Source organism: Myripristis murdjan, chromosome 3 (genome assembly GCF_902150065.1).
Source record: "Myripristis murdjan chromosome 3, fMyrMur1.1, whole genome shotgun sequence".
Taxonomy (NCBI): domain Eukaryota; kingdom Metazoa; phylum Chordata; class Actinopteri; order Holocentriformes; family Holocentridae; genus Myripristis; species Myripristis murdjan.
In genome coordinates, this window is record NC_043982.1 from 16,712,224 (window position 1) to 16,738,535 (window position 26,312).

Here is a 26,312-nt window from a genome sequence, read left to right on the forward strand (position 1 = left end):
GAACAGATTCAAATAATAATGTCTGATCCAAGAGATGAGAGTCTTTTTATAGGCTGTCTGAGCAAGTTACAAGCCAGGTCAGGGTAATGCAAAAGTCACAACAAAGAAGGAAAATTGTAAGCAATATGTAACCTTGGGGACTGGATTTTTTCCAGTGTCCTTCAGTCAACTGGAGTTACTTCAATGGATTCATGTTGGATTGTACAGTCCCATACTGGAGTGAGCTCCTATCACGTGTGACCCCTGACACTTTTGGTGAGATGAGATGCAGCCCATCCTGATATCCTTTAAACATCAAAGTTGTTGAGAGGCTCTGCCCTGACCCATAGTGTCTAACTTGGTTGGAAAGCCCACAGCAGTGCACCTGCATTCAGTCCCTTGGGAAAGCTGCAGGGAAACATGTATATTGTTGTTATTAGAGCCTTATCGTCCTTGCAAAGCGATATTACATTTTCCACAAGGCACTGGGTTAGCACCCAGATGTCGGTTTTCTCTCCTGCCTCAGTGCAAGAGACCAAGAGAAAGTCAAACTCATTTTTAAACAGTGCCTTATGATAAGAAGCTGGTTGGACCTCAAACATAAGGTCAATTTTCATTGTATCTATAAGAAACAATATATACAAGCAGATAGATTATTAGAATCTCATTCTGTGTGGAGGAGCTATATATAATCACTCCCAGATCTGTCCATCAGACAACCAGCAGGTGGGGAAGTAGAGCTGTGAGGCAGTGGCACAGAGCCCTGTCATAATCAGGCTTTAGGATTACTGCAGCATCAGCTCATCGCATTATGAATAAAAACTCACATGCACTGATCTGTTGGCTACTGTCACACAATTGCCATAGCAGATTTTGTGTATCATTGTCATACTTATCTCTGTTTGCTTTGGTCTTTCAAACCTCTGCAGTTCATCTGTTGTGTGACTGTCAACATATCTGTCCGCCCGCTTTGTGAGAAGCACATTTGTTGTGTCCCAGTACACAATGGTGCTATTCACATGTATTCAAAAAGCAAAGTAGCACAAATCAGTGTTTTCCCAAACTAGACATTAGAAAAAGACTTGTTCCTCATTTAGTCTATGTTTTTTCTTTGTATCCCTCTACTGGCTCATGCTTTCTGTAGACTTTCTTCAGCCTTGTACCTCGCTTGTACCTAATTTCAATTACTCCCAGTGTTTTTCTCTAATTTGTGACAAAGCTCAAGTTGTTTTGGGAGGGGTGCCTTTGTGCCATTCAATCTGTATAATCGACTCTGTGAATTCACTCACCGCCTACACTTCAGCTCAAGAATGCGCACTGTTCAAATGGCAGTCTGTATGCTGAGGCCCTGCCTTGATATGAGGCCCTGTATGACGACTGTGATCTAGATTCTTCTGCATGATTAAGCAGAGTCTCCCTCAGCCGCAGCGCCAGCCCTCTCCTGTTCCCACTCCAACTGGCTACGTTCCTCAGGAAAACAGATGTTAATGTAACCTTGTCTCTGGGCTCTGTGTTGTGGTCAACCACATCTTTGTCTCCCCCACATAGTTTCATGTAGGGAGTTGAACTGATCACACAAACACTCTTGATAGGTTGTGCTGTGATGTTAATATATTTACGTCCTTAGGCTGACATAAGGTTTTAAAATTAATGACAATTTGCAAGTGCTACAATTTTTATAAGAATGAACACTACATATCTGAACATTTGTTGACTCCAAGCCTTTTCAGAGCAGGTGTCTTACCAGCTGTGAGAGAAACATGAAAACATTGAAATATCACTGATTATATGACACTGAAGAGTCAGTGTGAGTGAGTCATGTGATGTAGTGGGGGGTTAATGTGATATAATCCCTATCAAATCATAACTTAGACACTTTTAAACAGAAACTCTAAACACATCTTTTTAGCTTGGCTTTTACATAGCTTTCTTCTTTTACTTCTTATTTCAATTATGTAGTATTATGTTACCGATATATTACTGCACATTTTTATCTATTCATTTATCCATTTACCTATTTTTATGGCTTTGATTCTATATATTTTTACTTATTACATTTATTTATTTATTCTTGGGGATTTTTTTTTAAATTGTATGCACTTGTCTATTCTATTCTATCTTGTTTTATTTGCTTTTATTATGTTTTGCTATGTTTTACTATTTTTCTTCTTTGCAAAGCACTTTGTGTTGCATTCAGTTAAGTCAAGTGCCAAATAATGATAAAATGATAAAATAATAAATTATGCCTGATTGACTGATTAATTGACTGATTCACAGTATAATACATATTCCTCGGTGTTTTTTTTTTGTTCCTGTAACACTACCTGCACATACTACCACACCTATAATTTCTTTCTAAAAGTTCACTGATGGCATGCCACTGTGTAGCGTGCACAAAGAGACTTCTCCAGGCTAAGGGGTTACAGACTGTGCTCAACTGGAGGAGCATTGTTTGGTCAGGATCCTTGCAGTGAACTCTTCTGTGTTTACTCTTTAACTTTCTCTCCGCTGAAGACTGAGAGCAAACGCATACAAAGAAGTGACCCTGTGCTTGTAACACTGTATGCACTGTAAATATGTACTGTAGCAATTCAAGCTGTCTATTAACTGCACATGTCGGCCAGTGACCTACAGCCTTAGGGGTCCAGGATCTGACTGTAACAGCAGTGTTGTACTGCAGTGTTGTGATGCTTTTAGTGTGTGTGTGTGTGTGTGTGTCTGTGTGTGTGTGTGTGTGGTTGCTTACAAGGTATGTGGGGCATAATATGGCTCCAGGAGTCTATATGTGAGCTACATTAATCCAGCGCTGCTTCATGTCATCAGATAGGCCAATTAGCTGACTTATTAAAGCATAGTTGTTAACAAGACATCTTGTGTACTTACATAAAGTGGTCCAGCTTCACTTTAGCTTAGTTTGCAAATGGCAGTGGCACCCTGCCCAACTCTTCTCCACAAATGCCTTGAGGAAAGAATATCTTTTTTTTCTCCTCTGGTGACCTGTCATTTTTCTGGTGAAATGTCACTTTCCTGGCCCAAATCAGAGCAATGGAAATGGGTCATTGTTACTGTTGGTGGATGGGAGCTGTGAGGTTGTGGCAAGGTCTGTTGCCTGGGGAGAAATGAAGGGAGGATACCCAAGTTCCTTGCAGAGAGCCAGGGAAGAGAGGACATGAACTCACTCCATGAAAACTCCATGGCTCCACGGTTGGTTATTCAAGAGAGACGTTGATACATGCTGACATATGATTTTTAGAAAAAATATCCTTATATAAAAAGTATATGAAGTCTGTGAAAAGTGTCATTAATCCAAGATTTTGTTGCTGTTGTCATCACCAGCATTGATTTGGATAACATTTGTAGCAATAATTTAAGTAGAGACATAATAAATCAAACAAACAGACCCTGCATTACTGTACTGTCAGACAGTGAGACAGTGTTATGTCAGTACAAAAGCAACATCAAATTAGTCCTCATATATTATTGCATAAGGCTGTGCGTTACTTATATCATATTTACACAAAAATGTAAAGAGTTTTGGCTCAGCATGTCATATCTAAAAGAATAAAGATCTAAAATGCATTAGGTAGAAACTGTTTCAGCTGATGAACTATTGCATAATAACAAGGTGCCCAAACTGGGAAACACACACTCTGTAATTTTTAACACAATAAGATTTATCGAAAGAAAATGAAGCAAATCTTTACATCATCAAATATATTAATTGGATGCTGAATATGGTGGGGTTAAATTAAATAATTAGCTTTTATTTGGTTTTATACATGTTTTCTCCTCTACATATTAGTAAATTTCATGGACTAGGGGCCCTGTAAGCCCTATCTGAAACTATAAAAGAATTAAAAATGAAATTACCAATATTATGTATGCGTTCATATATGTGACGTGTGTGTGTGTGTGTGCGTGTGTGTGTGTGTGTGTGTGTGTGTGTGATGTCAGTCTGCCCACGGCAGAGCAATAGAATGGGTTGTGCTGAATATAAATCAGGTGACTGAACAGGCAGGGGGTTTCTTCCCAGACAAGCCCAGAGGATTGTGTAATGCCCGCTCCTACACACGCACACACACGCACACACACACACACACACACACACACACACACACACACTCACGCACACACACACACACACACATATCTATACACACATACTCACTACCCCTACTCTACTTGGCACACATCACAACAACGCCCGTATTTACAAGTCTGCCTTCAGATAGACCACCCGGGCTGACATCTACATCAAGACTGGAACTGAGATACAAAGACGGTGACTAGGCTTTTTTTAGAGATTACAAATAATCTGAACAGCAGCTTCACTTTCAGCAGAGGATTTATCTTCTATTGCATGAGCTTGGCTTTAGTTGGTTTAGTTTGCTTTTGGCTGTTGGCAGCATCCTGAACTGTAACATCAAGTTTGGACTTCCACTGTCCTGCTGGACTTTTGTCGTAGTCCAGACGTACTGGATATTCTCTGGATCAGTAGATTTTTTAAACCATTTTGTTCCCCTGTGTATGCTTAAGTTGTTGGGTGATTCTCGGAGAGGAGGAGTAGCAGAGGTAACCATGTGGATCCCGACCCCCAGCATGACTCGGCCGCAGCGCGTGGTGCTGTACGGCACATGCTTCATGGCTCTGGTGAACACTGTGGGCATTCTGGTGCTGCTGGTCCAGCAGAACCAGCAACGAGTTCACCTGGAACAGACAGCTTCAAGGTTGACAGAGGTGGAGCAGAGCTCGGTGGTGGAGTTCCTTCAGGAGGTGCCCAGAGGAGGAGCAGGGCTACGGGCAAGTATGGGGGAGCCACACCAATACCAGTACCAGTACTCCAGGAACAAGAGGAGTGAAGAGCTAGAGAAGGAGCTGGTCGCCGAACTCAAGCAGCTGAAAGAGCTCAAAAAGGAAGATGGACAGGAACTCCAGCAGGAGACCAGCCAGGAGGTGGGAGAGGAGATGGGAAGGAAGATGAGGCACGAGCTGAAGCATAAACACAGACTCATCCAGAGTCAACATGAGGCAGAGGTGGTGGACGACATGATGGTGATGATGACTTACTCCATGGTCCCGGTGAGACAGACAGACAGAAAGTGAGAGATAGATACAGACTCACTGTGCATTTGTGTGAAGTAACATCAGCATGATGTAACTACAATAGCTCTGTGGTGTCTTGAATTATTGTGCCATTGCTGGGGGCAGAGTGTAACAAATTCTGCCAATTCAACTGAATTGATCTGCTGAAAGAAATAGTATGAATTGTAATGACCTTGGCCTGAGCTGATATGAAATGATAAAGTCACAATTTGTAAAATAAATTAATTTATTTTTTATTAATTTTTGCTGATCTTACAGAATCAAATTGTTGACTCAAATTGTGGTTTATAAACTTGAATTGAAGTGGATGGTTCAAAAAAGGAAAATTTGTTTTTAAATCAAATATCTAATGAGCATCAAAAAGTATGCCTCATTTTGATTTAGTATTTTCTCTTTTTGTTTAGATCAAATTGTTGATTGACATTTGCAACAGCACTAAGGGAGTCTGCATCGCTGGTATGTATGTCTTACACACAGTGTGTCTTATATAATCATGTCCACAGTAACACAAGTTATTATCTAACACGTCTGCGCATTCTGTTGCAGGACCTCCAGGACCGCCTGGTGAGTGGCCATTACACTCCAGATCCAAATTCCAAATCTTAATCACCCCATATTTAGCCATTTGTCTCTTTTGTGGTTTAGTGACCCATGTTCTTGTAGAAAATGTTCTCCACACAGCCCATGGGTATGAGTTTTGTGTGTTATTGTAGGTTTGCCTGGTCAGGATGGTAAGCCTGGTCACAACGGGACTGATGGCATTCCCGGAGTGAATGGCCTGCCAGGGATGGAGGGGAAACGAGGAAAAAAAGGTATGCAAAGAGTGGGGCTCTATTCTTTCTTACCCAACATCCTTTTATATCAGTGCCTTAAGCAACAGTGGCCATTTTAGTGAGGACCTATTTGTACAATGTAACAGTCAAAGGGTTGAGTATAACCTCGGGGTCAAAACACCAAAATATCAAACACAGTCACTGCAAGCACATGCATTAAGACATAAATGCACACACACACACACACACACACGCACACGCGCGCGCGCGCGCGCACACACACACACACACACACACACACACACACACACACACAGAATATACCAACACACCAACTTGAGAAGAATTTCCTCTCCTATCTGTTCACGTGTGATAATGATGGCAGATTTTATTCAGAGTGGGTGCTTCCTGTAATTCAGTAATGAGTGAAACAGTGCTTGAAACAGCTCTCACATTCTTGCACTATGTTATTCATGTCTGTGGTTTTGGGCATCAGCTGAATGGGTCAGGAAACTCCTTCCCAGTTTTCTCCCACTTCACTTTATTATGCTCCATGGTGGATGGCATGATTCACCATCAAAGGTCAATGGAATGATTCATGGTTGTGACAATAGACTAAGTGTATTGTGTTTATGAATGCAATCTTGAAACATTTTGATGGTTTCCTCCCGCAGGCCCGCCAGGTGAGAGAGGAGAACCGGGTGAAAGAGGAGAGCGCGGAGAGCCTGGTCCTCCTGGAGAGAAAGTACAGCCGTCCAATGACATCATTCTAGAGGGCAAGTACAGCTTCAAGCTCAGCTTCACTTCACTTCACATTTTGCATTCCCAGGTGAATTAAACCAACAGTGAATGAGACTTGGGGTGGGATTTTTCATAACTGGGAAATATGTCAGAATAAAGATACTGTGTGTTTGTAGGTTTGGCCATACTAAAATAGAAGCAATCTGGTTTAGAGAAGGTGTATGAACATTATCATAGTAGTGCTATCCCAGACTATGAGATACTGAACCATTTTGCATCCCAGGTGAATTAATCCAGAAGTGAGTGGGATTAATTCAGTGTGACTCTCTCGAAATGTTGTTGTGTAGCCCTAGTAAAATAGTCTGATTTATAGAAAGGGGTCAAGGACATCTTAGACTATGAGATATTGTGCTTTGTCCCCATCGCAGGCCCCCCAGGTCCTCCTGGTCCTCCAGGAGCTCCAGGCCCTATTGGCCACCCAGGCCCTCCTGGTCCCCAGGGACCTCCCAGGAACAGGAACCACAGAGCCCAGCTTCATGCTGCTCACACCATGGGTGAGTGGGCTATACTTACTGCAGCATACTTATGCTGGTTTTGGTACGACAGATATTTTAAATAGTAATCAACCCAGTCACATATCATTAGTAATTCAACAGTGTGAACCATGTAACATCAGAATGGTTGTTTCAGGGCCGTTACATGCTGTTCCAAATGATGGAACCTCATCTGTAAAGGACGCTGGGAAACTACAAGGGATGCTGGCTAAGAAGAATGGTTTGTGTTTACAGAGATGCTTTTCCACACAGATGTGGGGGTCAGTGTGATAGAGAAGCATGCTGCTGAGCCTGTTGTTATCTTGTCTGGCCCTCAGAGTGCCTCATCAAATCGCTGATCAACCCCAGGAATGTGACCAAGATGGACAACACATTTGGTACATGGATGAAGGACACCGCACAGCTGGATGATGAACGCATTTGGGTAGCAGAACACTTTTCTGGTAGGTTGGCCACTGAAGACTGACAGTGAAAACCCAGCATGATCATACAATCACCGCTTTTAAACACAAGATGCCATCAATGCTTTTACACAATCTTTGACACAAATACTGGGCATGTAAGACTGTAGAACCCCCCGAAAGCCCTATGAATATAATTTTTTCATCCCCCTGCAGCTTGGCTCACCTTGACCACTTAATCATCACCCCTTACTCTAGCACTCACTACTTTGTTTCAGAGTTTTAATGAGCCTTCCTCGTTCTCAGGCCGCATGGTGAAGGAGTATAAAAGCATCGCCTCCTTCCAGAATGGCAGCAGTAACATCGTGGATGTCAGGAAGTACTATCAGGGCTGCGGCCACACGGTTCACAATGGCTCCTTCTACTACCATATTGCTGGCACCTCCAGCATTGCTAAGTAAGGCATCACTTTGTTTCCATTTGTGAGATTCATGACAGGATCACGTTATCCTGCTGATTCCGTTGCCTGTCTGTTCACAGATTTGAACTCCGGTCCATGAGGCTTCACACTCTTGCCATAGACAACGCCATGCATAACGGACGATCCTACCTGTTCAATAACTCCAAGACCTACTTCAAACTGGCAGCAGACGAGAATGGCCTGTGGCTGATCTTTGCCTCCAGTAGTGATGAGAGTGTCACGGTAGCCCAGCTGGACCAAAAGACCTTCTCCGTCACCTCCTATATTAACACCACCTACCCCCGCACCAAGGCTGGCAATGCCTTCATTGCCTGTGGCGTCCTGTATGTCACTGACACCAAGGACACTAGAGTCACCTTTGCCTTCGACCTGCTGAAGAGCAAGCCCGTCAATGTGACCTTTGACCTCAGGTCACCAGGTGGTGTGCTGGCCATGATCTCCTACAGCCCTAAGGACAGACACTTGTATGTGTGGGACCAGAGTTATGTCAGGCTTCATGTGGTCCACTTCATGTCTGATGAATGAGCGCCTCAGTTTCTACACACCCTCTGAGAAAGCAAGTCGGTGCAAACGGAAGTGACTTTCTAAAGGCTTAAGGTCTTGCTGACCATTGAATATTCACTCCTATCTGTGTAAACCGGTCATGTTTAGGTTTTCCCTGTAAGACTTGAGTGTTTAAGGGCTCAACTTTATCTGCCTCGAGTAATCCCATCAACTAAGGGTGTAACCAGTTCATACCATTTATAAAGGAACTCAAGGTAGTGCTTGGTTATTGTGTCATGGTGTCAAAAGTAAATATTAGTGCTGTATTTATATCCTATTCCCATTGTACAAGTGAGATTATAGAACAACTAACAGTGTGTAAAGGTTTTATTATTTTTGCATCAGTCAAGTTGAACTTGTATTTTTACTTTAAGGCCACCTGGGTGGTTGTAAAATATTATTCCCTGTGATTGCATGGCAATTATCTGAAATCCATTTTATATGAACCTTTATATTGCAGTACAAGTTATAATATTGCCCCCCTTATATTTATCGATGTATGCAGTCCACCTAGTTTTTCTGTAGCAGCATTGTCTCTAATTACTACTGACAGAAAAGAAAAACGCAGCGTAAAATCACCCTCATGAAATAAAAAGAATTTATTCACTTTACATAGGTAAAATTCTGACCATGATAGAATTGCCTGTTCTCTCACACACCTCCAGACTCAAGTGCCCTAGTTAAGTGTCTCCCCATGTCATTGGCTTCACTTTTGCATTAGACACACACACACACACACACACACACACACACACACACACACACACACACACACACACACACACACACACACACGCATGCACGCACCCACGCACACAGCAGACGCCAGTAGGACCAGTGGTAAAACACAAGATACATACAGTACACGTGGTGGGCAGAAAGAGGGAGAGAAACACAAATCTCTTTAATAAATACCATACATACACTTAACAAAAGTTACAACTAATCCAGCTGGTATGATACAAACCAAAAATAAAGAAAACGCTTTCATGTTTGTACAAGCTGTTGTGGTATTTCATATATATATATATATGTATTTATATAATTTATATATTAAAACTATTTCAAACTTTTTACTACTAGGCCAAATAAAGCCAGACATTCATTTGTATATAACAGTTTTTCTTTGATAACCTATTTATTTGAAATAAACTTTTATAGTGTCTCCAGATTTTGAGTGCAAATATCTATTCCATATGGATGAAACAGTAAAAACAACTAGCGAGGTAACACAAACATACAGTACACCATGTTGCACTATCTCCCAGTCAGATACAGTAAAACCCCTTACATTCCTAACATAAAAGGCAATAAGTTAAACAAATACCAATAGTTTTATAAAGGAATTGTTGACCAAACAAACAAACAAACAAACAAACAAACAAACAAACACAAACATATAAATAATTTAATAATTTAAATAATAAAAAAAAAAAAAAAAACAATATCTTGTGCAAAACCAGAAGTGAACCTTTGTGTTTCTGCTCGGGGTGGGTGGGTGTTTAGGTTTTGGACCAGACAGATGGAGACACTGAAACCACAGTCACAGGAGTTAAACACATCATCTTCCAAACAGGAAATGTTCTAGCAGTGAGCCTGCCGCACAAACAGGCATTTGAGGGCAGGCGGGCAGGCGTACAGATGGCGAACACAGCAGAGTGGACACACACTGGATGATAGGACCGGGCTGGGCCGAGCCCAAGCCAGGTGAGGCCCGAGTGTGTGCCAGGGCAGCCAGTGAAACAGGGAGGAAAGGGGGCTGGGGGGTGGGGTTGAGTAGGGGAGGTCACTATAGGAGCAATGCACCATGAACTCTTCCGTAAGGGCAGAGAAAAGCCAGGGGGAGAGGGGCAGGAGGCAAAACCAGTGAAACAAAATGCAGATTCCAACAACTCGATTCACACTGGAAACCACTGACTTAATAACAAACCACAGTGCTGGTTAAAGTAGATGCTAAGAGATTTCAGCTGTGGGCACAAAATGACGACAGTTACACACTTTTAAAATTTTTGCTTGAGCACTTTTACAGAGCACTATCAATAGACCTGTGATTGCACCGCGTAACGAGAACAGGACATGCATAGCTTCCCTATGGACACACTCTACGAGTAGAGATTCTTCAATAAAATTACAATAAATCTAGCTTTAAAATCAAGTATGATACCTTTTGCTTGTAACTCTTTGCTTTCAGCCTTTGGGGAAAAAAAAATATTTGCAGCTCCATTTTATCACTCTGGATATGACTTTCATTAACAGTAAACCCAAGGAACAGTGCACACTCTGAAAGCTGCCAGAAGCATGGTCATCTCACTATCTTTTTCCCCGTCAATTAAAACCAGTCATGTCTAGCGAGTGGTACATATGCCATAGTGTTTTCTCTTTTCTCTTTGGACCCTCAGCATGGAAGCAGCTGTTACAGGACGTCGAAGATGCTGTTGGGGATGTTGTAGCGATCAGGGAGGACTCTCATCTTCAGGGTGCCGTCTGCTCCACAGGTGAAGATGCGGTTCCCGGGCCGGGTCTCCACCTGCATGACACCGGCACCGATATTGCGGAAGATCGACTGCTTGGCGTGCTCGGTGCTGAAAGAGTGCATGAGCCCATGACCTGCAAGCTTCCACACCTGGAGAAAGAGAAAGCAGGGGAGTGAGAAGCCTCATCGTCTCTATTATTTCAAAGATACAGCAGGGGTTCACAAATGTTATTGATAATTACCAATAAATCCATTGTTACCACGATAGCTGCTGAGATTCCGAGATCTTACAGCAGCTACTCAGGTCTGGCTGCTTTGTTTTGTTTTGTAATTATCCTTTACAGCATCACTGAAAAAGTGAAATAGTTCCCTTTTCCTCATTGCTCAACAAATCAATGCAGCAAGGGGTTCTAATCAAATCAAATCATATTCTCTATGGGGATGGGATCCTGAGGTATATCTAGGGTTATGTCATGTATTGTGCCTGACAGAAAAACATCATAAACCAACTCTGCATCATTATGAAAATTATACTTTCTCTTCGGAGTGAGAGAAACTACAGTAAGTTTAAAAACTGTGAGCCAGAGAGCTCAGATCAGATTTAAATAAACTGAAAAATAATTAGGTCTATCTGTCATTGCCGTGAATGTGTCACCAGACTGTGCAGATGCAAAATCTGCACTATACTGAAAAAATGGAAAAGTAGAGAGGGAGACAGAGAGGGAAGGAGACGAAAAAAAAAAAGTGTCATAGTGGGGGCTCATGGGATTCCAGAGACGGGGGGCTTAACTGCTCAACTATCCGTGGGCATGAAGAAAGATTTTGTGATATTATCAAGTTGGGTCCCACCAACGGTGAAGCACTGATCTTGTGTACACAGCCAATGTACAGCTGTAAATGCTAATATGTTTTGTCAGGTCAGTGAGCGAGTGCCGGAGCTTGTGTCACCTTCATGTTGCCCTCTGCAGAGCCAGTGACAAAGAAGTCCTCGGAGGCATCCAGCGCTAGGGCCTTGATGGCTGAGTCGTGGGCCTGGAAAGTGTGAAGCAGCTGCCTCTGGCGGATGTCAAACACGCAAATGAAGCCCTTCCTGCCTCCAGTGATTAGCAACTGCTGTTTAGGAGCATACTGCAACACAGTGGCCCCGTTTTCATGGCAGGGGAACGCTGGTGAGGGAGATAAAGACATGAGATAAATCTTAGATTGATGACCATACAACTTGAACTGTGTACTGTGAAAATACTGTGAAGTAGTACTGTGAAAATGGTTGAAATAGTCTTGTCTGAAGCTTTTGGGATTTCTTACCGTGGACCATGGTATTGCTAGGTGAAATCAGAGTATCCCACAGACATACATTTCTGCAGAGAAAGAAAACCAGGACAAATATTGGTCAAAGAATGCCAACAGGCCATATGGCCATGCTGTTGGTTAAATACTGGTGTTCCTCCAGTAGATCAGATGAAAACACAGCACACAAAATACGTTCCCAGAGTTAAAGTGCACAAAATAAAATAGGGGGGAAACCGTACGCAATATAAAAAAAAAAAAAAAAAAAAAAAAAAAAAAAAAAAAAAAATATATATATATATATATATATATATATATATATATATGTATATATATATATGCAACTGGCTTGACGCTGCTGTTGCAACTTAGTTGCTGCATTACCAAGCCTTATTTTTCTGTGCATTTTTTGCTTTTAAGTGCTTATGAGTTACAGCACTCAGGACAGCAAATACATATTTTTTTGGTTTTGTGCATGATATGGTTTACCACCTGTTCTGTTTAATGCTCCTCCAGTAGACTGAATGCTGGTACTGACCTGCTGTCGTTGGACTGTCCAGCTGTAGCGATGAGACTTGAGGATGTGATGAATGCAAAGTCGCCACAGGTCTTACTGTGGCACTGCCAGCTCTGGTGGCATGAATGAACAGAGCAGAGAAAAGAAGAAAACACAAAACAAAAGAAAAGCCAGAAGGTCAACAAAGCTGTTGAACTGTCACATTTTGATCCATGTTTTGTACCGATTAGGGATGTATGACACTAGTCAGCTACACAACTCACAGTTAGTAGTCCTGTGGTTAGTTGGCAACAGAAATACTACACATTTAAATTATTTTTGTTTTTAGTTTTAGTAATAATAAAACATTATTAGCAAACGTGTTTCTAAATTTTGTGCTAGCTGTGCAGTGGTCTACAAAACTTCTGTTGAAATGTCAGTGAAATGACCTGAAATACACATTGCTAGTATCAACTAGTTAATCCACATGCATGCAGGTGGGGCATGTGTGGGGTGGTTGAGGTGGGCTGGCAGGTTGTCCCTCACCAGGTAGGGTTTGGGGTTGGAGGACGTCTGGTTGACCTGCCAGAGACTGAGGAAACCTTCTCCATCAGCAACTCCGCACTACATAGAGGAGAAGTACACATAAATCAGAACAACTGCACCTAGTAGACAAAACTCAGGCGCTGTGATGTGTGTGTGTGTGTGTGTGTGTGTGTGTGTGTACCTTATTGCCCTGTGAATTAAAGTAAAGGCGGGTGACACGTGCATTCCCTGCTTGTCTGAAGCAGATGAGCTGCTGAGGTCTGTTCCACTCAAACATCCTCACACTACCATCCTGGGCCCCTGTCATGTCTGACACACACGTATACACACAGACAAACACACAGATAAAGAAACAGAGAAAAAAAGATAGCGAGAGAGGGAGCGAGAGCAAGATGGGGCACGGGAGAAGGTGTGAAAGGCGTAGAAATTATGTAGGAGAGAGAGGGGCAAGAGAGACAGAGAGAGAGGGGCAAGAGGGGCAGAGGATTACAATGAGTTCAAAATCCAACTGTGTATTTGGGAAAACATGGTGCTTTCAGGAGCAAAGTGTATGCACTTACAATACTGATATATGGGGTGGGATGTCATTCTCTTCACATTATTTAGATTCCTCTTCATGATCTGAAAAACATCATCAAAACATCAACTTGGGGGTCTTTGTATCAAAGCTAATTTAATTTAAGTTACTTGCAGCAGCACAAAACATGTTTTGTTGCGTTGTTTCACTACTGATGAATGACGCAGCGCTACAGGCCACAGGCAAACTGTGCACAGCAGGGACAGTGACACTGACAGAACTGACCCCCTCCAATGAGAAACCCCCTACCATAAGCCAGTGAACCTATATGACACCCTCAATCCTCGCCTGCTGTGCAGTGTCTCACGCTCAGCATTTATCATGGTGGCTGGGACATGGAGATCCATGTCTGTTTGAGTGTGACGCAGATCTGCACCTTGGGTAGCCGGCTGTAGGATCCTATCTGTGTTTATATTCACCCATCTCTGACATACAAACACACAACCAGTCTATATCAGCTTCCACAGACTCAGCAGGCCAGCTGTTTAGTCGTCACCGCTCAGTTTGTCTTGGAACTGATAAGCATTTAAAATACAAACGTGTGTAGGGCCATAGACTTGACTTGCAATCTAAGTCAATAGTCGCCTTTATGATTTTAAATTACAGAAGTGTGTGGTCGATGACAAAGCAGATTCTAAATCCTCATAACAGACCTCAGTTCCCCCTAGTGGCAAATACTAGCAACTACATCTTTATTACTAACTTTGGAAACTGCCCATCAAATTTGAACAAGGTGCAGGGTTCCTACTCTGTGTCAAATGTAAAATACCCCGACATTTCCTCTACAAAAATACAATTCCATGACATATATAAATGTAATATGATGATTCATTGCTTAACTAAAATTTGAAACACACCTCAGATTTGGAAGGCTAATTAAAGGTTTATTCTGTAGAGGAAGTGAGCATACAAGACAAAATCTATGATAATCCCATGAATTTATTAAATTCCCTTACTTCATTCGTATGGAATACTTTTTTTTTTTTTAATTCCATGACTTTACAGAAATTTAATGACCCCTGGGAACCCTGTGGGTGTGTGTTTGTCAGTGCTTGTGTTTACAATGTAAAGTCTCATACCACGCTGGCTCCCATGCTGGTCTGTCCACTGCCCAGCCATGGCATGGATGCAGAGACGGGCATCTGTGGTGGTGCAAAGGGTGCAGTGCTCGCCTGGGCAATGTTGGTGTGAGATGAACGGTGGTCTGCATCATCAGAGCTGTAAGACAAATCACACCTGTGACCTAATCTGCCAGTGTACCACCACAGGCCTGAACATGATCTTCTACAGACTTTAAAAGCAATACAACACAGCCCTGGTGCGTAATTTAAGAGCAAACAAGGTGCCATGAATCTGACCTGCGAGACTCCTTGTCGAAGTCCTCCCCTATCCAGGTATAGGGCTGGGCAGCGACCAGAGTGGACACATCCACCTCTTGGACATCATGAGTAGATGCCAACACTATTTCATTAGAGTTAGCCTGCAGAAGGAAGGAAGCCAGCATGAAAAGAGGTGAGGAGGGTGGAAGGAAGAGAACATGAAAATGACACAGAGAAGCAGGAATGATGCTGCAATACTGATATCACATTGGTAGGTCTTACCTTATTGATGGCAAAGGCCATGATTATATCAGACTCCTTGTGAATGATTTTAGCCTTGCCCCCGGGGTAGCCAAGATCGGCCTCCACCTGCAAACACCAGGGATGCAAATACACCAGGAGTCAAAACATTTTTCAGCTAGAGGACTCACTTTTTGAAAAAAAACAAAAACAAAAAAACATTTCAAAGTCAATTTCTTTTTTTAAAAGGGAATAAATATATTTTAAAAAACTGTTTAGGTTGAGTTAATGTTACTGGAAAATCATCCTTAGGGGCCCATTTGTTTCCAAAGATGAGCATTTATAAATGGGATATGCAGAATAGATGGGAAAATGTGTATTAGTAAGACTTCCAAATCGACTTCCAAATCGATATTGACACATCATGTGAACGGAGCATAAACTATACCTACATTCAGAAAGTAAGGAGTGAAAGTGTGGTAGAGAGTGACATGGAGAAGGAAAGACAGAGGCAAAAGAAACAAACTATACTGAATTAAAAATTAACAGTTTTGACTGTTGATTCAGGTTTCCCCAGTGACACCACCCTGCGCATTCAGCAAGCCTGACGCAGTGTTGACACAGTGAGCATGCATGTTAGTAGGCCTATGTGCCACATCTCTGAGGGGAGATCCTAACTGTGAGCAGGATTAATACATTTGGGTCCAGCAGGGCAGAGCCTGCTCGAAAGGAGAGGAATGACAAACACAGAGAGACGTAGTAGAGATAGGAAACAGAGGTGAGCTTATGTGAGCAGAGGTCGGAGATGTTCCAGGGACAAGTGAGATTAGATGTTAGATATAAGAGTCCAGAGTAGATTTTCTGCCAAATGAATGAAGCAGGAAGATAAATAGAGCAAGAGCAGTCACTATCAGGCCATGCAGGAGAGGAGACATCAAGAGCTGTTTCCAATACAACATGACTGCTAAAATCCTGACCTTCAAGACTTTGAGGACCATTCTAGAGATTTTGGAGGTTTGGTTCATTTCCTACGTTTTGCCCACATTTTACATTTTGCAAATCATGTGGGAGTACTTAAGATTTCACAACATATATGATTAAAAACCTTCCATTTTCAAATTTGAATTTTTGGTTGAAACACTCACTTTATGATGTTCTGCTTCTTCAGTTAACAAAGTGGTCATCATTTGGAAACCACAGAACTGATAATTGGCTGTATAACGCAAATGTTTTTGCCAGGAGCTGTTTTCTAGCAGAGATATCGTTTTAATATCAATATTGGCAGAAACATGAAGCATTTACATTTTGTAGGTATTGTGCTAATCATGCAAAATCACTGGTATGGTCCTTTAATCCTCTGGTATTTAACAATGGGCAAACATCTCTTTGTTTAACTCTTGATGCTCTTGTTCCTTCAAGCGTGGCTGTATAGTGACTCTTCTGGACAGACACACAGACCTGGGCTGATGACTGATACTACCTTATTGGGACTGTTAGCTCCTGCTATGCAGTTTGGGCTTACACCGTCCATTTGGTGGTCTACAGACTACACAACACACATAAAGGCAATATGGACGCACAACACACAACCACGGCACAACACAAAACACATGCACAAACACACAAAAATAAAACATGGAATGAAAAGAAAATGAAAATGGTTGACAGGATATTTGATGGCTACTTTTAGATATAAGGGAGCTGCCAATTTTCTCTGCCTCATTAACATGGAGCTACAGTCAGGTAGTGGGAGGAGGGGAGATATGATGGAGACTGTCGATACCACTATCAAGAGCAAAATAGTTGAGGATTTGAGCTCAGTAGAGATCAAAATAAACATTCTAATAATAGGATACTAACCATCTGGGACCAGAATCCCCAGGGTCTATGTTCAGTTTTGGACTGGCAGCTATAGTAGCAGTCTGTCATGAAAATGATTATATAACAATGATATGTTCCAGACATCACAGAAGGCAGTGAACTGTCCTGGAGAGATGTCTGAGGAACCAAAGCGATGATAATGATAATAATAATAATAATAGTACTACTAATAACAATAATAACGCTAGAGATAAATGCCCAGTGATCACTTCTCTGACAGTTACACTGAATTTGCAGTCTTGGACATTTGGGTTGGAACAGAGTTTCAACATTTTACCAAGGCACGTCAGTATAAAACAGCCATTATTGAGACAAACAATCCACCCACTGAAACCCATGCAGATGAAGACCTCAATAAACAGCTGTTATATCTGCAAGTGCCATAAAGCAACAACACCCTCATTAATGTGTTCCTACTTAATTTTTATAGGAAGAGAGCAAAATACATTAAAAGCACATTTTCTGTGCTTTTCCATGTCTGAAAATCTAGTGTGTTTGTTAGGTTTGTTATGATTTAGGTAATTCAGATATACCATGTAATAAGGAATGCATGTTTCTTAAAAGAAACAAATATGTTGAGTATAAACATTTGGGCGACCTGAACAAACAATACAAATGCAGGCATTATGGTGTGGATGGTGTGGAACTGATGTGGCTATAAAATAAAATAAAATGATGATGGGCTCATCATCATGGCTAATGAACACTGCATGAAACACGAAAACAAAACAAAACAAACAAAAAAAAAACAAAAAAACAAAAAAAACACCCAAACAGAGATTTATAAGGCAGGTTGAACAGACATTGCATTACTGACCTCACTCTGCTTCCTTTTCTTGGTGAAGATGTAACGGATCAAAATCTCTTGAAGAACTTCCTGTTTGACGAGGAAATGCCAAAGACGGCGGGCTGGGAAGGACAGGTGGTTCTTTGTCCTGAAAAACAAAAACATGGACAAAAACACATGGTTAACACCTAGGTATTTCCATGGCCCTTGCTTCAGTTTGATTTCAACAACATGGTATACAATTTGATGTGTTATCAATATTATATACAGTATATATGACTGAAATTTGTAGTGTACCGATTTAGTATTGTGTTGACAAGTACTGACACCAGGATTGCAATAATCGATCAATACTGAAAAAAAGGAATATGGTGCTGTATCAATGTCACTACCCAGCCCTAGCATGTCTGTGTGCATGAATGAGTTAATATTCACTTGAAAGGGGTGTTGTCAGGCTCCAACATGGCCTTGTGTCGCAGGATGGCAGGACCCCCTCCTGCACTGAGGTCAGTGGGGTAGGTGTTGATGTAGTTGGGAGGCGGGCCATCAAACTTGTTCATCCGCTCGAGGAGAAGCTGCTCCCAGTTCTCTAAAGTCTTCAGCACGGCGTTGCAGAGAGGGGAGGTCACTGGAAGGTCTGTGATCCACAAAACACACACAGCTGCAGTTATTTTACCAGTCTTGAAAATATAGGACCTAGGCCATGTTCTCTGGAATTGAGAGTGCATGGGTGTGTGTTTGAGCGTATCGTCATATCTTCAAACTTACTGTATATTATGTTTGCGGTTACAGTAGAGCACCTGTTAGCTGCAGTTACTGTTAGGACCAGGGTAATGGTGTGCATGTGTGTGTGTGTGTGTGTTAGGGCATGAACGACGCCAGATTTTTTCACGTCGACGTTTCAATCAATGTCGTCGACGCAGCGTCGACCCTTCAATGGGGGGAGGGTGTGTGTGTGTGTGTGTGTGGGTGGGTGGGGGGTTGATGTCAGTTAATGACGTCGACAGGTTGACTTTTACGTTAATGTCCTAGTGTGTGTGTGTGTGTGTGTGTGTGTGTGTGTGTGCATACATGTGTGTGTGTTTATACCTGTGAAGTCGAGGCCAGTGAGTGGGAGGAAGTTCTTGACGTTGTGTAGAGCCAGTTTGACCATGACCAGCCGGATCAGAGCCCAGCTACAGACCACACACACAGGCAGATTAGACGACAACAGGCTGCAACTTGACAGCTCATGGACAGTTTGAAAATTAAAGGATCCAAACATAAGTCATAAAAAAACAAAAGGGGTAGGGCTTCCTAGAATTCAGATAAATCAATTTCATATAAGTGATTGACAGCACCAATAGGAGAGGCCGGGCCGTACCTGTAGGAGTTTGGGTCGGAGTGCTCCGTTATCTGCGTGTCTGATAGGAAGGCGTCGTCATTGTCCTCGTCATCTTCTGCACCACTCTCATCTGAGTCATACAAAGCACCGCTGTCTGACAGGGGGAGGAAGGGCTGAGAGGGAGGCAAGGATGGAGGCAGAGAAACGCCATAAATGTAAGACAGAAAGAAAACTCAAGAAAGCAAAACTCTGATACCCCAAAGGCTATGAATCATAAATCAAACTGGGGTGTAGGTGGGTATACTGTGTGCAGAACTCGATGTCTTACTTTGGCCACGAAGTAGTCCCACATGCTGAGCTCTGGAGGGATGAACTTCTCTCTGTAGGTGGGTCTCTCTGTAGGAACCGGGGGTGGAGTGGCTGGGGTCTCCTTGACGGGGCGTCCAGGAACTAGCATTCTCATGTTGAACCTGCGCCTGTGTCGGTCCACATCCTCTGCTGGGGGTTGAGGGGGCACTGCTGGAGGGAAGATGAGAACGAGGGGAGATATCTATCAGACAAGTTTGAAGCAGACTTGGTGGAGACCACAGTACATAAAGCCATTGCTGATGACTTCCCAAGAAATGATGGTGGTGAGTTGAGACTTTTTTTGTAAAGCCAAAAGAAGGTCAAGAAATAGAATAGGAGAACTGTGTGCTGTATCTATGACGTCAACTGAGGATATGGATCTTTCCATTAGCTAACTTATGAACCTTGAATATTAACCTTAATTCTGTCTAAAAGGTGATGTCTGTCTGCAGCGTAACTAGTTTTGAGAGTCGCAGCCAAAAAGGGGGAAAAAATACACTCATATGAGACTGATGGAAAATCCACAAAAACACACAAGTTAAAGATAGAGACAGGCACAATGCAAAACACACTAGGTTGTGCACAAACCTGCACCATTATCCTGGGTGACTATCTCTGGCACCACTGAAGTCCACCAGACAAAATGAGACAAGACACAGATCAGAGCAAACAGTGCTGTTAGACACAGACACTACACAAAGCATCATGACATCTGACTCAGGAAATAGTTGACTTGGTGCGCGACACAAAACACACACAGAAACACATGTCAAACAAAGATGGTGAGATTGTTGAGTGATCATGTTCTAAGTGTTTGTTTTTCTTGTATCCACAGTGCCCGAGGGAGGGAAGCACAACATGAAGCTGGTGAGAGCATGAACATATTTTCACATGTTCAGGGGTGTGAATTACAGTAGGACAGTTTAGGGAATGTATAGCATGTGTATGAGTGTGCGTGGCATGTGTGCACATTTGCGGCTGCGGTCCAAAGGGCAGAGTCTTAACATTTGGAGAACTGATTCCTATCGACAGGCTGGCATTTAAGATCCCCTCTCCTCTCACCCGCCTCTTCAAAAGGCTCTTGGCTTAGACAGTTCACTCAGAACTATTGCAGGCTTTGCAGAGATATGGACTCTTAATGCCAGCCCATATCTACCTCCCCCACAAATTCAGGGTGAACACAGACTACTTCTGCCTGATGAATATTAATGAGCAGCCCATTTACTGTCTGCTAGAGCACACAGCTCCTCAGCTAGAGTCTAAATCCTTAGGCTGTATGAAATTTAACAAGAAAAATGGCTTACACAACCATATGACTAGAACTACTACCAGTTTAGGATGTCATCAGTAACTCTATTATAGACTTAATGATGTAGCTTTTCTTTTTTTTTTTTGGCATTTAATACTACAAACTACACAAAAGACTACAAATCTATGTACTTCCAGTTGAGGGTATTTTGGTTAAAGCAACAGTTCACCCAAAGTACACACACACATATATAAAGGCCTCCAGTCTGTGATCCTTCCTGTCTCCCTTCAACGTAATACAATGGGGCTGGATGGGCATTCTTTAGTGGTGATCAAATCATAATAGCTGTGTTTCCATTAAACCTTACAAATTAACTGCAAGTGAATTATTAAATGACACCACCCCAAAAAAACACCAACAACAATAAAGTGAATTAGGTTGTGTTTTCATATTGTTAGTTAAAGCAAATGATGAGGTGTAATCTCTTGTGGGTGGCAATAAAGACAGAATGCTGCTGTGGGCAACCACTTTGTTTAATAGCTACAAGGCTGTGCCTTGTTTTGTGAATATGTATTTTTACATTTGTACTTCCAAATCTTAATAAATTGTTGCATTGCATTTGCGTCTAATGTCGCCATCCCATTCACTGCATATATGAGAGAAAGGAATGTCTTTGTTTCTTCTGTCCACCTGTGCCTGTTGACATTATTGCCATTTGGCATGACAGCTACCTCTGTCTGAAGTCATATGTCAAAGAGCAACCAGTCAGGGGTCAAGTATACACATGTCCAGCCACATCCACCCACACTGTGTTGGGGTGAAGGGAGACAAGAAAGATCAAGACAGACTGGAAACCTCACAAAATCACACAAAACTATCTGGATGAATAGGTTGCACTAGGGGGTAAGGGAAGAAAATATCCTATATTTTTTTGTAGTTAAGGTGAACGGTTCCCTTAACCTGACAACTTCATTGTACCTGGATTAGTCTGTGAATCAGGCTCAGCTTTAGTCTCAGAGGGCTGCTCAGGTTTGGCCTCTGTACACTCCATGTGAGTCTTAGCTGCTGCTTCAGTGGCACACCAGGGATGACACGATGAGACAAGCATACAGGACATTACAACATGAACATGCAATGCAGTGCCAGCACACACACACACGCACGCACGCACACACGAACACACACACACACGCACTGTTCATAGCTTATGATAACAATGAACACAGATGACTACCTCCTCAGTGCACTAGTTGGCTTTGTGGTTCATAATAGGCATTCAGTAGTAACTGCACAAGATAGAGGGGTAAGTCAAGCATCTGCAACAATGCAAACCTGCACACTAACATGCACTGCAGTCCTGCAAACCAGCAATTCAATCCTGCAAACCAGCACTGCAATCCACCAGCTCTGTTACTCACAGCTGGCCTTAGTGGCTGGTGCCCCAGTGCCCAACCCTTCTCCCCTTGGACTCGGGGGAGGGGGCCGTTTGGGGCGCTGGGTGACAGCGGGGATGGGGGTGGGGTTTAGGGTGGGGCTGATCTGCTCAGGTCTTCCTGTCTCTTGAGCTTCCTCTGGCCTGGCTGCCTCAAAATCAGCTGGCACTGGGACACAGGGCAGAGGGCACATTCACACAAGACACAATACACACAGCAGCAGCTCAGCTCCCACAGACAGGACAGGAAGTGAATGTCTATCTAACCACACACAAAGAGCCAGAGAGGTGAGACAGCTGACTCAGAAGCATCACATAAGAGGAAAGGTCAGGGTGTAGAAGTCCATTCGATGGAGGAAAATAAGAAGACAACATGAAGAGCACGGGTGATAATGGACAAGGACAGATTATAAAGAGCAGCGAGGAGGACTGAGGAGTAGCACAGGGAAAACAAAGGCATAAGGAGTAAACTAGAATTCGACAATTGTACCTGGTGGGGCCTCGGGCCTCTTTGGCTTCATGATGACTTTGGCCCCTCCTCCAAAAACAGCGGCCCACATGCGGTTGTTAAGAGGGTGTGCTGCCAGGCGAAAGAGTTCATTGCCGCTGTGAGTTCCCAAGCCATGGATGAGCAGCGCCAGATAGACGGCCACTACTGCCTCACACAGCAGCACGTTGAGCCTTGGCTGGTCCTCCTCTCTGGCTGATGCCACCAGGGAGATCAGGGAGGACACACCTAGAGACAGTGCACATATACACACACAACATAAGCTATCGATTAACATGTAATTTACAATAAAGCATCCACATGATACCACCAACTCTATCTTTGCACAACACAGAACATGTTTGTGGAGCGTCAGCAAGTTGGTATTATAAGTCTGTCTTTCCCTTTCCTTCCCAGAGGCCATGGAGTTCCTATTATAGAACACCATCTGCCCCTCTGCATAAACACAGACAGCCTGCCTTACTCTGCCCTCCCTCTCCCTCGGCTTTGATGTTCTCCACCATGTTTTTGATACCTACATGCCAAACATTTCCCCTTGCATTATATTTAGTAAGAATCATAGAATATGATTTATTTTCAAAGCTATAATCTGGAAAAAATGCATACAACATGTTCCATGTGCTTTTAAAGAAGTGCCAACTAATGACAGTGGAGCAGTAGCTGCCTCAATAGCTTTTCCCTGTATTCTTTGTTTCATGCAAAGGATGCTTCTTCTAGCACACAAAAGAGCTAGGGATTGAGAAGACTTATTCATGTCTTTAGCTACTGCTGCTTAACAGTCTAAAGTTATGGGCTTGAATTTCAGCAAGGGCTTTGTTACCTGGCCACTGTGCAGGAGCAGAGCTGGGAGTCACATGCTCTTCGATGCTCTCTGTGCGGAGTCGTCTCCTCTCACTGAGCAGGAGGCCCTGGTAAACCATCCCCGTAAACTGGTTGGCCTCCGCCTGACTGCTGCAAAGCCAGTACAAGAAAGGTAAACAGTGAGTCTAGGCCATATAGTACATTGCTCTGGGTTGTTATTATACTTCCTGGATTAAAAATAATAATAACAATAATAATACTAACAATGATAATAATAATTCTTGGCTACAGTGCAATGCATCTGTGGAGTCATGAAGACCCTTACATTTTATATAAAGAAACTACAGGAAGAAGTGCTTGCAGGGTTTGATAGACCTGTAGCACTACATATGAATGAAAGTGAAAGAAATACACAAAAAAACAGGAGGAGATAAAGAATACCTGTAACTGTGGCTGTCACACAAGGCTTGATATATGCAGGCGGACAGAGATGCTGCCAGTGTGTGCAGAGCATTAACCTGAAAGTGAAAGATACACACTTTATGCTTCACATGTTCAGCATGAGCTTCTATGTAAATGAACCATTTAATTTAAATAGAAGGTATGGAATGTGAAGGTATGGAATTTCTCTTACTGCAGCAAAATCCTCCATACACAGTTTTTTACTTACTGGACTTTCCAGCCTGTTTATGGTATTTAAAAACATGTACAACAGCATAGGATGAACAGTGAACAAAGCTGTTCCATTGCTTTAACAGCTACACAGGTGGTACTGCAGGCCAAGTGACAGAAAATTTTCACATATCTCCCACTCAATTTCAATGAGAAGCCATTGGGCCCATATCTCTGGAACTGAACCTTTTAACAACTTGGAACCAAAATCCACCTGCGGGTTTTCGGGGACAGGGCTGTAATGCAGTTAATGTCACAGCCCTACATTTAAGGCTGCGAGAGAGCCTTCAAAAGAGTGCTAGATTTTTTTTCTAAAACAAGTCAGATTCTAACCCGGTCATCAGTGACGTCAGGATGTGGCGGAGCCTCCATGTGGGTGATGGTGTGGAGGATATCATGGATGTGGTTGCTGAGGTGGAGAACGGGGTTGGCTATGACTGTCTTAGTGGGGGCGATGCTGGCTGACAGCAAGGGCAGTGTGGTAGGCAGAGGCAGGGGAGACTGCAGCTGCTTCACTGTAATCTCCTACAGAAAGAGAGAGAACAATGTGGATTAACTTTTGCTCAAGAGAAATTGTTTAATAATGTAGGCAGTCTGCGTTCATGCTGTTCAGTTTAAAAGACTGCTTAATGTCCAATGAACCCCCACCCCACTATTAGACATTGGTATGTACTTGGCCAGTGCCACCTCAAGAATCTGCCCAGGGTTTTCTCCCACCTTCTACAAAGAAAATTCTTACCTGTGTGTAAACGTGCATGTGTGTTAATGCATGTGTACCTGCTGGCTCTCCTGTAGAAGGAAGATGAGCTCCATGCGTACAGAGGTGACTCCTCCACCCTTGGCTCCATGCAGGCTACAGTAGGAGAGGAAGACTCTCAGGAGGGCCTGGTTCTTCCTCAGCCATGCTTTGCGCCTTTCAGAGTGCTGCTGCTTGGCCTGCAGACGCCGCCGCTCCATTTGGTGACGCTCGTAGGTTCCAGCCTCTGTATGCTCCTCGTCTGGTATGTCCAGAGATCCGGCACGTTCCCAGCGCTCCATCTCTGACCGCTCCTCCTTCCCCTCCACCTGTGTTAATATTATCTAAGATGAATAATAGGGGTGTGCGATGTATATCATCTACGATAATGTCTTAATTGCTGTTTTTAACAATGTGAGAAATGACAAACTCAAGTATAAAAAAATAAACTGCAGAGGGTTTCATATTTTGCCAAAACAATGGATTTGATAATATCATCATCAACATCTAATATACTATTAACAAGAGCAAGCTAGCACAGTAAAAGACTTTTGAGGGATGCAAAATATCATCAATTATTGTTATCGGAAAAAATATCAAGATATTCATTTTTGTCAATATTGCACAAACCTAGTGAATAACCATAGTCAATCAGGAGGAGGAAAAAATGCATTTAATCTGTGGTACTGCATAATGTTCATATTCAACATAATGTTGAGTACCCCCCACTAAATATCATTAGTATGCACCTTGTAGTTGCAGATCTTGTGCATGGCTCCTATTTCCTTCTCTAGCCAGTTGTAGAGTTGGAAGCGGAGCTTCCCTCCATCCACCTCGTAGCCAGTGGCCAACGTCCGCAGCTCTGTCATCAGGATTTTCAGACATGCACGGAATTTCAGTTGCTCTGCTATCACATCCACCTCTGATTCACCCTGAAAAAACATAATGCTGAGTTAAGAACCAATTTTGCTGATTTAATCTTTCAGAAATGTATGGTGACATGGCCACACTTGGTTTTACTGTAAGCATTTGTAAATGTTCTAGTGGTTTCTAGCTATACT

General features: G+C 42.7%; 2 protein-coding genes across 14 annotated transcripts in view; one reads left to right on the plus strand and one right to left on the minus strand.

Annotated features, from left to right (window-relative positions):
- The first annotated feature begins 4,207 nt into the window (after nt 1–4,207).
- On the plus strand, nt 4,208–9,349 carry gldn (gliomedin). 2 transcript variants are annotated; one of them, XM_030046133.1, is made up of 11 exons: nt 4,208–4,261; nt 4,516–5,058; nt 5,487–5,538; nt 5,629–5,646; nt 5,796–5,894; nt 6,530–6,631; nt 7,025–7,150; nt 7,287–7,370; nt 7,468–7,593; nt 7,858–8,008; nt 8,092–9,349. In XM_030046133.1, the coding sequence occupies exons 2-11, from the start codon at nt 4,558–4,560 to the stop codon at nt 8,555–8,557; spliced, it is 1,725 nt and encodes a 574-aa protein (XP_029901993.1). In that variant the 5' UTR covers nt 4,208–4,261; nt 4,516–4,557; the 3' UTR covers nt 8,558–9,349. The 2 variants fall into 2 exon arrangements, with proteins under 2 accessions (XP_029901993.1, XP_029901986.1); XM_030046126.1 differs by having other exon boundaries at nt 4,213–5,058.
- A 107-nt stretch (nt 9,350–9,456) lies between these two features.
- The window catches only part of dmxl2 (Dmx-like 2), a 51,628-nt gene continuing 34,772 nt past the window's right edge, over nt 9,457–26,312 (minus strand). Inside the window, exons 33-56 of one of the 12 annotated variants that reach the window (XM_030046045.1) lie at nt 26,001–26,183; nt 25,293–25,595; nt 24,849–25,040; nt 24,285–24,361; nt 23,863–23,990; nt 23,025–23,270; nt 22,081–22,170; nt 20,442–20,477; nt 19,834–20,024; nt 19,545–19,678; nt 19,271–19,356; nt 18,617–18,818; nt 18,212–18,329; nt 16,994–17,059; nt 15,556–15,642; nt 15,313–15,434; nt 15,034–15,172; nt 13,938–13,998; nt 13,559–13,686; nt 13,378–13,455; nt 12,874–12,965; nt 12,354–12,406; nt 11,997–12,214; nt 9,457–11,198 (exon numbers count right to left, since the gene is read on the minus strand). In XM_030046045.1, coding sequence (XP_029901905.1) covers nt 10,989–11,198; nt 11,997–12,214; nt 12,354–12,406; nt 12,874–12,965; nt 13,378–13,455; nt 13,559–13,686; nt 13,938–13,998; nt 15,034–15,172; nt 15,313–15,434; nt 15,556–15,642; nt 16,994–17,059; nt 18,212–18,329; nt 18,617–18,818; nt 19,271–19,356; nt 19,545–19,678; nt 19,834–20,024; nt 20,442–20,477; nt 22,081–22,170; nt 23,025–23,270; nt 23,863–23,990; nt 24,285–24,361; nt 24,849–25,040; nt 25,293–25,595; nt 26,001–26,183 — 3,240 coding nt within the window. In that variant the 3' untranslated portion in view covers nt 9,457–10,988. Of the gene's footprint in view, nt 11,199–11,996; nt 12,215–12,353; nt 12,407–12,873; nt 12,966–13,377; nt 13,456–13,558; nt 13,687–13,937; nt 13,999–15,033; nt 15,173–15,312; nt 15,435–15,555; nt 15,643–16,993; nt 17,060–18,211; nt 18,330–18,616; nt 18,819–19,270; nt 19,357–19,544; nt 19,679–19,833; nt 20,025–20,441; nt 20,478–22,080; nt 22,171–23,024; nt 23,271–23,862; nt 23,994–24,284; nt 24,362–24,848; nt 25,041–25,292; nt 25,596–26,000; nt 26,184–26,312 lie in introns of all 12 variants that reach the window. The other 11 variants (XM_030046037.1, XM_030046028.1, XM_030046053.1 and 8 more) reach the window with 11 other exon arrangements.

Coding starts and splice junctions, on each gene's coding strand:
- gldn (XM_030046126.1), top strand. CDS start 4,507: ATGCTTAAGTTGTTGGGTGATTCTCGGAGAGGAGGAGTAGCAGAGGTA. Junction 6,632..7,024: donor CAATGACATCATTCTAGAGG/GCAAGTACAGCT, acceptor TCCCCATCGCAG/GCCCCCCAGGTCCTCCTGGT. Junction 7,594..7,857: donor GGTAGCAGAACACTTTTCTG/GTAGGTTGGCCA, acceptor CCTCGTTCTCAG/GCCGCATGGTGAAGGAGTAT.